Here is a 12125-nt window from a genome sequence, read left to right as displayed (position 1 = left end):
TGCCCCGCAACTCAGATTTACACGTTCCCTCTCTACAATTTACACACCTGGGGAGAGAACCAGTCACTCTGGCATTTTATCAGCTTATTTGCTGTTGCTATAGAAACAGGTCTTGCAGAGGAAGATGGGTTGTGTGTGTGCGTTTGCTTTTGATGCTGGTGTGGCCTCGATCATAGAGCTTGCTCGGGCACACGAAATCCCAAAAGCATTTTTGCAATCTCCTCAATCATCCTATCCGCCGGTGGTGTCTTCTGCCTCTTCTGTCTGTGAACGCTGAGGCAGAGCAGAGGCCTCCTCCACCAGACCTGAGCTAATCTGCACTCCAGGCACTTTTCTGATTATTATCTAGTTCCCAACCAAGGATCATTAATGTTTCATCGTACTTTATTACACTACAACCCTCAAATCACAGGCTGAGGTGTCTGTGCGTAACTACATAATTATCTTATGAGAAAGGCAAAGCCAGAAGATCTGTGAAACCTTTTTAACAAGGTGAATCTGCTGTTTTTTTTCCCTGTAATTCCCCTGATTAAATCGATCTTTAAAGCCCGTTTTCCAACATGAATTGGATGTTTGAAGCGGCTCACTTTCCCACCTACAACACGTCGTCTTGGGTGCCGTTTTGTTTCTCACAGGCAGCTTCTCTGCTAACGAGCTGCTCCTCTGACTGCCAGCCAAAACGCTGAAGCTGATGGATCGATTTCTAACGAGTCCCAAAGCAAAAAAGTAAAATCTAAATGTCTCGTTTGAGTGGAAGTTTTGGAAAGTTGCAGACTCAGAGTGAATACCTTAGGGTGTCCGTGCTTTGAAATGTGTTCTTACATGAAAGTAGCTATTCTGGAGAAGCCATGACATGCTGTTACTTCAGGTTGTAATGCCTCACTGTATATTTTAATTGCTGATTTACTGTGCCCTCCAGTCTGGGGAAACCGCTCTCCATGTGGCGGCTCGCTATGGCAACGTGGATGTGGTGAGCTACCTGTGCAGCATCCGGGCCAACCCAGACCTGGCAGACAGGGTGAGTGAATGCAGCATGATGGTTATTACAGAGACGCAGGTTTTATTCTCATTCTACATCCCGTGTTTCCATGTCCAGGAGCAGGAGACGCCGCTGCATTGTGCTGCCTGGCACGGCTACTCTCCCGTAGCCCGAGCTCTCTGCCAGGCCGGCTGCCACGTGGACGCAAAGAACCGCGAGGGCGAGAGTTCGCTGCTGACGGCCTCTGCTCGAGGCTTCGTGGACATCGTGGAGTGTCTGGTGGAGCACGGGGCCGATCTAGAAACAACTGACAAGGTGATTACTCTTCACTTAGATTTATTGTGGCTAAATATACCCGTCGCATGATTGGAACTTTTCAGTACTGCATGTGATATTGTTGATGGTTTTTACTGAGAAAAAGAAGGAGGAGCTTACGTTCATTTTCCAGACACGTCTGTCTTGTTTAATGGTCTCTTGTCATTTGTTTGTTCCCAATACACCTCTATGATTCTCCAAGAAAACTAGTTTGTTCAATAATGTACCACAAAAAGCAAATGATAACAAATAAGTCAGACGGGTTACACAGAAACAATGAAGCACACAATAACTTTGACATAAGGTCGTTTTCCACTGCAAAAACTTGAGGTGGCCCAAACCTTTGAGCGTGTGCAGACCATAATAATTTCTCTAGTACTCTGAGCAGCCTTGAAATACTCCTGTGCAGATTGCAATGCTTTTCTGTTGTACTCCAACCACCGTTCTTCTGCCCTCTTGACATTCTCATCGAGTTGCATTCTTCTTCTCTTTGACATTTGCATCAGCACGGTAGAATTCACCACATAGGCTAACATAATAAACCCTTCATTGTTTTATTTTCTACCAGCTCGCTGAACTGGGATTACGACCGCTAAGTGTTATCTGTCTTTGTTTTGGCACACTCTCAGTGGATGATTAGGGGACATTTTCTGTAAATGTTGTTGCCATCTCACACCTGTCCAGAGTTCCTCCGTTGTAAAGTTGCTTATAATCCTTTCAGGGAGCTTGCTTTGTCAAAAGCTGACAAGAAAAAAAAATATTACAGATTCATTCTCAGATAGAATACACACCTGATGTACCTAAAACAGGTCGAATAAAAAGCCCAAACTATCATTTACCTGTCGTGTTCGGTCTGATAGAACACCTGCATCTCTGCAGCTGCTGCAGGTAAAAGTGTTGAGTCTGCTATGCTGAGGAAGCACACTGTGACATTTTGTAGAACTCATGTTTTTAAATTGTGCTCTGTGTTTCCAGGACGGCCACACAGCTCTCCACCTGGCCGTACGTAGGTGTCAGGTTGACGTCGTCCGCTGCCTCCTCAGACACCGCTGTCACCTAGACCAGCAGGATCGCCATGGCAACACGCCGCTGCACATCGCCTGTAAGGACGGAAATCTGCCCATCGTCATGGCGATCTGCAGTGCTAAGGCCAGCCTCGACCTGCCCAACAAGGTGAGTATAGCCACCCTCGCCCCATCTCTTTTTTTGAAACGGCAACCATGGAGCTTCTAAAAGACGAATATGCCGTTACAAAAACAAGTACTGGAATGATGAGTGTTGCTCTGAGCAGCTGTGGGTTGGGTCCTAATTCTACGTGCTTCTTTTGGTGCATCATTTGCTCAGCAGCATAGTTAAAGGTTCAGTTCGCCAAGTTTAGAAAGCGGCATATTATCGTAAAATCAGGAGTGAAAATTTCAAAGGGGAAAATCAGGAAAACTTAAGATTCAGTACCAAGCCGATGCCAAAATTCTGAAAACATGACAAGTGCATCTAAAAGATAAAGGACACTCCGTTTGAGGACAGTAATGTGCACATCCTGGACAGAGAAGACAGACAGATTGAGTGAGGACTTATGCTAAACTGGACCAGCCATCTCTAAACAGAGGCACTTATCTGTTACTTATAATGCAGTCCTGAGATCCTTTATGGTCATACACACCGTGTTTCATGCAGCCTCTGGTTGTTGATGAACCATTCAGTTCCAGTTTAGTAATGATCCACAGATACAGACACTAAATAAATACCTGGGTTTCCTCATCAGTCACTTTGTTTTGATTATGGGGAAAAACATCTAAAAGAACCAACAATTATATCAATTATGAAGCGCTTTGGCTCAAGATGACCCGGATGTCTGAGAATCTACACAGGCTTTAACGAAAAGTAAAATTATTTGACTTTCTGGCTTCATATTCACAAGCTGTACAACTGTGGAAAGACTGGCTGATAAACCTCAGACATGCTCACCATCTAGGAATGTTTCTGTAAGGGCTGCTTTTCATTCCAAATGTTGTTCTTGGACAACTCTACAGTCCACATGGCTGTATCTTGTACGTGTTTGCACTGAGAGCAGTTTTGACACTCATCTTACATAATAACCAAACACAGCTATTGTTTTCCAGCTCTGTTTCACCACCTCGATGAGTCAAACATGTTTGTATTCTCCAAAAGCGTCCAAATCAGGCATCGCTGTGCAACCAAAGTGCTTCTCGTCTTCGTTGCTTTCGTTGTTCAAACCGAGGTCCATGCAGGAATGGTTTTCTCAGTTTGATGCGGAAAAACTGCACAGAGCCCCGTCCAGCACCTCTGGGTTGAAGTGGAACGTTGATTGTGAGCCAGACCTCGTCAATCACCATGAACCTCGCTACTGCTCAGAATAGGAGCTGGTATCAGACTCCACAATCTTGCGAGGAGCCTGTTATGGCTGTAGATTAATGCTTACGGCATAGAAATGTTTAAACAGTCTTATATGGCTGCAGTAACCAGGTGTGTCCACGTATTTCTGACTACTTATTGCGGCCGTTTAATCCAAGCCAAACAAAGTCTGATTACAGGTCAAACAGAGGGATAAATAAACACAGAAAGTGGATGTATTACAGGGATTAAAGGGGGATTTTCTGCAAGTGTAAATGCGTTCTGTTTGAGGGTGTTTGCAGTGCGATCTAATCTTATTAAGGCTGGGCACCAAAATCAGGCATTCGGTCTATTTTTTTTAATAATTTACAATATTCTGCTTGTCTCGGTTTAGTTTTAAAGTTACTCTTTTCTTATTCTGGTAAAGTGGTCCTTTAAGGGAGCTCTCAAGTACCTGGTTTATATTTGAGTGAAGATTCCATCTCGCACATCTTCCCACACAAGTTTCTGCCTTCAGTGATTTCGCTTTCTATTTTGACACCATCCATGTTAATATATTCCGCGATAGCATTGCTGTTCTCAGACACTGCCAGTCTTCTCTCTGCTTTTTTTTGCACGCAGAAACATTTTTTCCAGCTTAGTTCAGGGAAGTGATGTGCATCAGGAGCACACAGCACAGCCAGAGACGTTGTGATTTATGCATTATTTTCAGTTTGCGTGTGCTTCTTTTGAGCCCATCCGAAGCGCCGTATCACACACTGCTGACTCTGTGCCTGGATTTGTGTTCACTGTCAGCTTTAGACACCGGGGAGACAAATAAAAGGGCTGGAATTGAAAGTGTCTGCTGTTCTGTTTACAGCATAATAGAAAAGGATGGATGCTTCTTGTTTTTTCAAGTTGTGACAAAGGGGAATTGATTGAAATGCTGCTTTTTGTGAGATTTTATTTTGTAGTGGCTATTGATATTTTCCAGTGCTTTAACGTCAGGGATTATTTTTTGTATGTTTGCACAGAAAAGCTGTTCTAGGAGCGCGCCAGTATTTCATGTTTACTACACACTGCAGTGGAAAATGGTGATGGTAATTATTCAGTCATTATGGTAATTATTGTTGTTTGCAGAGGGCACAGTGGCTCCTGTTCTAACCTCCAGTTTTATTTTTCTTGGCATGAATTAAAGGGTGCTGTTCATATAGCAGCTTTTAGAACAACAGGAGTTGAACAAGGTGCTGTGCATGTTACACAAGGCAACAACAAAATACACGACTGTTCAGAAGTTTGGGGTCACCCCGACAATTTCATGTTTTCCATGAAAACTCACTCTTTTATTCATGTGCTAACATAATTCCACAAGGGTTTTCTAATCATCAATGAGCCTTTCAACACCATTAACTAACACAATGTAATCATTGTGTTAGTTAATGGTGTTAGTTAATAACTAAATGTGTTAGTTAATAGTTAAAACACTTCCAGCAACCATCACAGGAGTGATGGTTGCTGGAAGTGTTCCTCTGTACCCCTATGGAGATATTCCATTAAAAATCAGCTGTTTCCAGATAGAATAGTCATTCATTAGCAATGTCTGGACTGAATTTATGATTCATTTAATGTTATCTTCATTAAAAAAGGCTTTTCTTTCAAAAATAAGGACATTTCTAAGTGACTCCAAACTTTTGGACAGTAGTGTACGTGCAACAAAGTAAGACAAGAGACTGTTAACCTGAATTGATTTTACAAATCAATTTGTGAAGCAAGAAAATACCAAACAATGAGACAAAGCAGGATAACAACTTGCAAGATTGACACTTAAGGTGTTTAAAAAAATAAATAAATATATACAGTGTTTCCCCTCCTATATGACCGACGAGGCAGGCCGCCTCGCTGGTATAGGACACCGCCTCAGTACAATTTTGCCGAAATTGCCGCCTCACTGGTCCGCGCCCAAAAAAAAAACAAACGGAAAGCACCAAGCCACTGGAGCTGTCATTTTTAACTGTGCGGGTCCGCCGGCTGCTCTCCCCCGGTCTCCCCCGCTACACAGTGGTGTAGTGTTTAGCACTTTCGCCTTGCAGCAAGAACATCCCCGGTTCAAATCCCGGGTGGTCCTGGGATCTTTCTGCATGGAGTTTGCATGTTCTCCATGTGCATGCGTGGGTTTTCTCCGGGTACTCTGGCTTCCTCCCACAGTCCAAAAACATGCTGAGGTTAATTGGTTACTCTTAACTGCCTGTAGGTGTGAATGTGAGTGTGATTGTTTGTCTGTATATGTAGCCCTGTGACAGACTGGTGACCTGTCCAGGGTGTCCCCTGCCTTCGCCCGAGTCAGCTGGGATAGGCTCCAGTATCCCCTGCGACCCTAGTGAGGATAAAGCGGTGTATAGAGAATGGATATATATATATATATATATATATATATATATATATATATATGTACATAATATATCTCCTTTGTGCCCTACAAATTGTGTCTTTTTCCACAGTGTAAGCTGATCCATTTCAACCCCACAGTGTTTGGAATAGCATCCCCATCTTCCAGGCATGGTATCCTGATTTTCCTAACTGGAATTCTGAATGGATGACTGGTTTTGTTCCTTTCAGAACCAAGAGAAGTGACAGCAGTAAAGGGCACTCATTGAAATACTTTGAAATTCAAAATTTCAACCCTAGGGTGTTATTGGAAGACTTTTTTTTACTTTTGTGGTATTTTTCAAAATTTAAAATTTTCATGTTGAAATTCAAGGTCAATGACGTTGCCATATATGGTTCCTTGCCTATTAGTGGTCTAAAAACATTTCAAGAAATGTATATATCCTCAATTAGCACTACTACTCAACCATAAAAACTGTGAGCTTCGTCAACAAGCCATGGTTAGTTTTGATGTTTTGAGCGCAAATATGGACAAGGACCGAGCTGCAAGTCTCCAACTTTGGAGAAAAGAGAAAGCTTGATATGTTCCATACCTCCGCTGGTCAAATGCTGCGATGTAGTGTGGTGTGTGTGATCTTCACTGATTGGTTGGATGAAAACCACATGCTTCTCAACTTCACCAAGAGGCAGGAGCAACACCATATTTAATGTATGTGGCAGTTAGCACATATGATCACTTGCCTGATGAAGGGCTGTGTAAAGATGCACTGACATTTGATTTAATTCTTATTTCACCGGTTTTAAAGCCTGTATGATGAAATGACAAATTTAAGCAAATCTCCAGGTGTTCCCTTTTAGCTGAACACTTGTGTCAACTCAGTGGTTGACGATTGCCAGAATATTTAATAGACTGCCTTTTAAGCACATTTCACATGTTTTTCTCTTCTTTATTCATTCTCTGCATGCTACAGATTTCAAAATCCCTCTCACCACAGGAAACATTAACAAGCCTCTGAGCAACAACTCGCCTCACTGAGCACGAGGATTTGGATCCTGAGATTTTAGCCGCAAGTTTCAACGCACGAAATACAAACATGGAGATAAACGAGCAGAAGCTCCCTGGTGGTTTTAAGACAGAATAACCCTTAACTGATGTAAAAATGTGTAAAATATTTTGCTCTTCAAATCAAAAACATTAAGATCCAGCTCTAAAGATCATGTCCGGTGCTTTATGAGCTCTTTTATTGTCATGTTGACTGAGAACTCTTTCATTTCTGTCTGTGTTTACCCAGTATGGCAGAACTCCCCTCCACCTGGCTGCTAACAACGGGAGCCTCGAGGTCGTTCGTCATCTCTGCCTTGCCGGAGCAAACATTGATGCCGTCACCAACGTGAGTCACCACACAGTTTCCCCTCTTCTCTTTAGAGTAGCAGCAGCTCAGCACATACTGCATCATGACCAGAGTTTATCTGACACTGCAGGCATTTACACTGCAGCAGGTTTTTTCATCATTACAGGGAAATCTCATACAACTTCTTGACATTTTGATTAATGATACACTGCTCTCTGTAGGAACAGATGGCAGATGTACAGGGACATATTTGACATTGACACACTTCATATACAATTCAAACTGAACACAGATATGTCTGCTTGTTCAAATGCTATTTGCATGTTGATCTGAGTGGATACTTTTCTACTTCAGCTGCAGAACAAGTCAAATTCTTCCACAACTGCTCGCTAAAAGTAGAAAAACTGATGGAAATTTTTGAGCTCAGGCTGGATTTAATCTGTAGAAATTCATTATTTGCATTTCCCTCTTGATACTGAGCTGCTTCTGTGAGTTTAAAGCTTAAAATTTTTAATTTTTCTCCCTTTATGTGCTTGAAAGTCATTTAACCTCTTGAACCCTCTGATACCTGCATTAAACTTCCCTTTAAGTAGCTTCAAAGTTTTAATGAAGCACCCCTTTTCTCTACAGTAGAACAGTTACTGTACAGTCTGTATCTGCTTTCTGATCACCTCTTCCAAGCTCTCATTATAAAACTGATATATTCAAATCCTTTATTTAGCAGCTTCACTCCCTGAATGCTCTGGGATCTTGAACTTTTGTGCTGAAGCATGGAGTTTCATTGATCTATCCTCCAGAGAAAGAGACAGGATGGATATGCAAATTTAAAGAACCCATATTATGCACATGTATGGGGTCAAACATTTATTTTGTGGTTCTGCTACAATGTGTTTACAATGCTTTATGTTTAAAAAGCACTTCATTTATCATATCCTGGACATTGTTGCAGCACCTTTTCTCACTGTCTGTCTGAAACGATCCAATCTAGCATCTGTCACTTTAAGGCACCTCTTGGGAAAACTCTGGTCTGCTCAGATTTTATCATTTGGCCCAACAAAAGTGAAGCAAGGTTGGTTATGTACTGTAACTCCAGATCTCTGAGTATAGGCAGAGAGACGTCGCTCCAGCAGAAGTGGCTCCAGTGAGTAAATAAACCAGACGCTAGGCGAGCGTTTTGCAAATGTGTTGCATGGTGACGTAGATCAGTAATGAAGCAAAGCCTGGACATGTGAGGTGTTGCATGCAGATAGCAAGCACTGTTTTCAGACCTTTAAGACGCACAATAAAGTAGCTACATAATACTAAATTAATGTGAAACAAAAGAAAATTGCTTTAATAATTTCTGACACAATTTGTCTTCCAAAAAAAAAATGTTGGTGAGACAATTTTCTCAGTCTAAGGCTGTCAAACTGTGACTTAGAGGTGTTTAAAGTTTTGCTAAATCTGTATTTTAAAGATCTGTAATTTCTTTAGAAGTAACCTTAAAAAACTCCTACTTTTAGTTTAAATAGACAAATTTGACTTTTTTGTTTGCATTTAGAAAACATTCTCCATTTTACTCGTTCAGCTGTCCGGCTGTGTACTGACTGAATCTCAAGTGTGAGGACTGCCTTCTTTCTTTCCTGCACTTAATACCAGAAAATTATTAGGTGAGGATTATGAAACTCTTCACCTGTAAAATAAACCTTAACTAAAATATTTTGAGTTCAGTACCAGGTCAGTGAATGTAGCGTGAATTTCTTTTGCATGCGCTATCAAAACAAAACCTCAGGTCATTATTTATTAAATCTACAGCAAAGCGTTGAATGAGGTGTCAGTCATGATAAAAGGTTGATTATAGTGCAGACAAGTGTTGAGATTCCTGAAGGAAAACTGACAGTTCATGTCTGAACAGCAGGTGAGGCTTCGACAGCCGCAGGCTGAGAGCTTTTATCAGCCTGCAGAGCATCAAACAGAGAGTCGAGTCAGAAATGAGGAGTCAGACACCAGTTTTATCTCAGTGTGAGAGTGTTTGACCTCAGAGAATGATGGGAGTTCATGTCCAATGACTTCTAAATGATGAACAAATAACACATTTCTTCACTGCGCTGTTTTCTCCACTTGCTGTATTAGAGGATATAGATGAGTTCAAAGCTTCAGGTCTGTCAGCTGATAATTCTCCACCTCTTCCTACAGATATAGCCCACCAATCATGACTTAACTTTACATTAATGCTCTTTTCTACAAATACAGGACTTGGACCTACCTGTTAAATAGAGAATTTTTTTGTTTAGAAAGACCTGCACAGGTTGGCACCTGAATAAATTTATGAACTTCTCTACCTGTACTCTACCCTGATGCCTCTTAGATCCTCAGACCACCTGCTGGTTACTGCTCTCTGATCCTGTTGGTACATCGTATTATTACAGCTGTGAAGCCTTGGCATACTCTTCCTCTTTCAATCTTGAAAGAAAAATCTAAAGACACATTTGCTTTTAATGCCTTTTGGTTGTATTTAGTGGCCTTAATATTTTGATCTTACAGCTTGTTATCCTATTTTGTCTTGTTTTTTAGTATTTTATGTTTACTGACTTAGCGAGTTTCAATCCAGTTTTTCTTCTTTACACATACTTTTGCTGTTTCCTGTCTTGAACATCACTTTGGTCAGCTCAAGTTGTTTTAAAACACGCTATATAAAAGCACTTGATATGATTTGACAATGCAAGTTCTTTATTTAGTCACTTGGCATTGTATATTTCAACTGGTGATCCAACCAAATGTGCATTAAATCTCAGTGGACTCCAGTGGTCATTTTTCATCTGTAAAATCATTTGTAAACTGAGGCAGAAGAAGCTGAATCTCTTCCTTAATTCAACCCGAATGTCCAGAATAGACACAGCTGCTGTGTTTTTATTCTCTATTGATGGGACGTCCAGATGTTGCTTAGTTGGGAAAACACTCTGGGCTTCCCCTTGTTTTCTTGACGTCACACTTTGTATTTGTACTTAAAAACATTTCTTCTTGAGAAGCCTGGGCACCATTCGGTCATTGTTGTGTATTTTTGGCACTAAAACTCCTTTTTTTATATGAGCTGAGCCTCGAAACACAAAGACCAAAGTCTAGTTCTGTGCTGCTTTGTTTTATAAACTGCTTAATTATAGTCATTTATTTAATCCTGTAAATGGTGTATTTCATTCACTTCAAACAAGCAACAAAACCTGTAACTAACCTGTAAGAAGTGGAACGATTCCTTCAGAGGATTCACTGCCAGCTGCTCCACGCTGAGGTTTCTCTTTCCGCGTTCCCCTGCTGTTAATATTGCATGACAGCTGATGTGCTATGCATGTTTAATCAGGAAAGCACACTGACATGTATAATTCATCGTCCGGCGGCCTGTGTCAGTGGACTGTTGTGGAGCAGCCGAGGAGTCCTCTTGATGTTACCAGATTTCTGAGATTTGCTCTGTTTTGTAGCCAGATAGTGAAACTTATCTTCATAATTAAAGCATATATGTTGAATCTGGAGTGGAGATCACATGGATGATCTAATATTTTTGACTAGTTTTGTAGCAAACACAACACCAGCCGTCCGTCCGTCATCTGCTGCCAAGCATCAGTAGTGATAATCGTGACACTCTGCCATCTGTGCCAGTCGAGTTGTGTGATTTTACACATTAAAGTGGTCATTTTTTTTAGTTTCAAGCCTCACTTCATTTACATTTTTGATATTCTGCCAAATCAAACAACTTAAAGGTCAGTGTTCTCATACTCTGATCATTTTGTGTGACCTTATCAGAGAAGCACTCCAGAGACAGAAATGCAAAAACTGAGCAGAGAGTGAAGCTAAAAATATGCTAGCAAAGCTCCAAACGGTATTGATTTTTCTTGCTAAAATAACAAGTAGTCGGTAGCTCTTCATAACAAACCTCCTTCACTGTAGCGGTCTCTGGAGGGAGGAAGCACTCAGTGGATATTTGAGGCTGTCGGAGCAGGTTTTCCCCGCGGAGCAGCAGCCAGAGCCGGACAGTGACAGATGGCTCGGGTAGCGAAAGAGACGTGAAACTTGTCGGGAATGTGGCGCTTCTGTGTCAGTGTGTTTAAGAGAAAATGGAGAGTAAAATTAGAGCAGCTGGACCGAAGGAAAGAGAGGGAGAGAGTACACAAGCGTGTGATTGTGTGCTGTGGAGACCATGCGGCTGCAGTTCATCTACTGGAATCACACTGCAGAGATTTACCGGATAATTGCTGGGCGTCAGAAATACCAGTCATGTATTATGTACAGAACTACTGATACTGGATGGATTATGTATGAAGCACATTGTTATGGTATTTGGAACATAAAGACATGAAAAACAATTGTGACTCCATTACCAAGCTGTATAAAACCAAGACACAGAGTATGGAGTCACAGGAGTGCCACATCAAAATATGAATAAATAAATAAATGTGGAAATATAAAGATAAATAAATAAATAAATGGAAATATAGAGAGAAATAAATAAATAAATGTGGAAATATAAAGAGAAATAAATAAATAAATTGAAATATAAAGAGAAATAAATAAATGGAAATATAAAGAGAAATAAATAAATAAATAAATAAATGGAAATATAAAGAGAAATAAATAAATAAATGTGGAAATATAAAGAGAAATAAATAAATAAATGGAAATATAAAGAGAAATAAATAAATGTGGAAATATAAAGAGAAATAAATAAATAAATAGAAATATAAAGAGAAATAAATAAATGTGGAAATATAAAGAGAAATAAATAAATGTGGAAA

The 12125-nt window shown here is 40.7% G+C and overlaps 1 protein-coding gene across 4 annotated transcripts in view; it reads left to right on the top strand.

Moving 5' to 3' along the window:
• Nucleotides 1-12125, top strand: part of dapk1 (death-associated protein kinase 1) — a 101710-nt gene that overhangs the window by 70638 nt on the left and 18947 nt on the right. For all 4 annotated transcript variants that reach the window (XM_022195051.2, XM_022195049.2, XM_022195050.2 and 1 more), the window contains exons 15-18: nt 920-1018; nt 1097-1294; nt 2270-2467; nt 7303-7401. In XM_022195051.2, the coding sequence (XP_022050743.1) occupies nt 920-1018; nt 1097-1294; nt 2270-2467; nt 7303-7401 (594 nt within the window). The remainder of the gene's footprint in view (nt 1-919; nt 1019-1096; nt 1295-2269; nt 2468-7302; nt 7402-12125) is intronic.

This window comes from Acanthochromis polyacanthus, chromosome 7 (genome assembly GCF_021347895.1).
Source record: "Acanthochromis polyacanthus isolate Apoly-LR-REF ecotype Palm Island chromosome 7, KAUST_Apoly_ChrSc, whole genome shotgun sequence".
NCBI lineage: Eukaryota > Metazoa > Chordata > Actinopteri > Pomacentridae > Acanthochromis > Acanthochromis polyacanthus.
The sequence above is the reverse complement of the archived record's forward strand: the minus strand, read 5'-3'. Positions and strand labels throughout refer to the sequence as shown.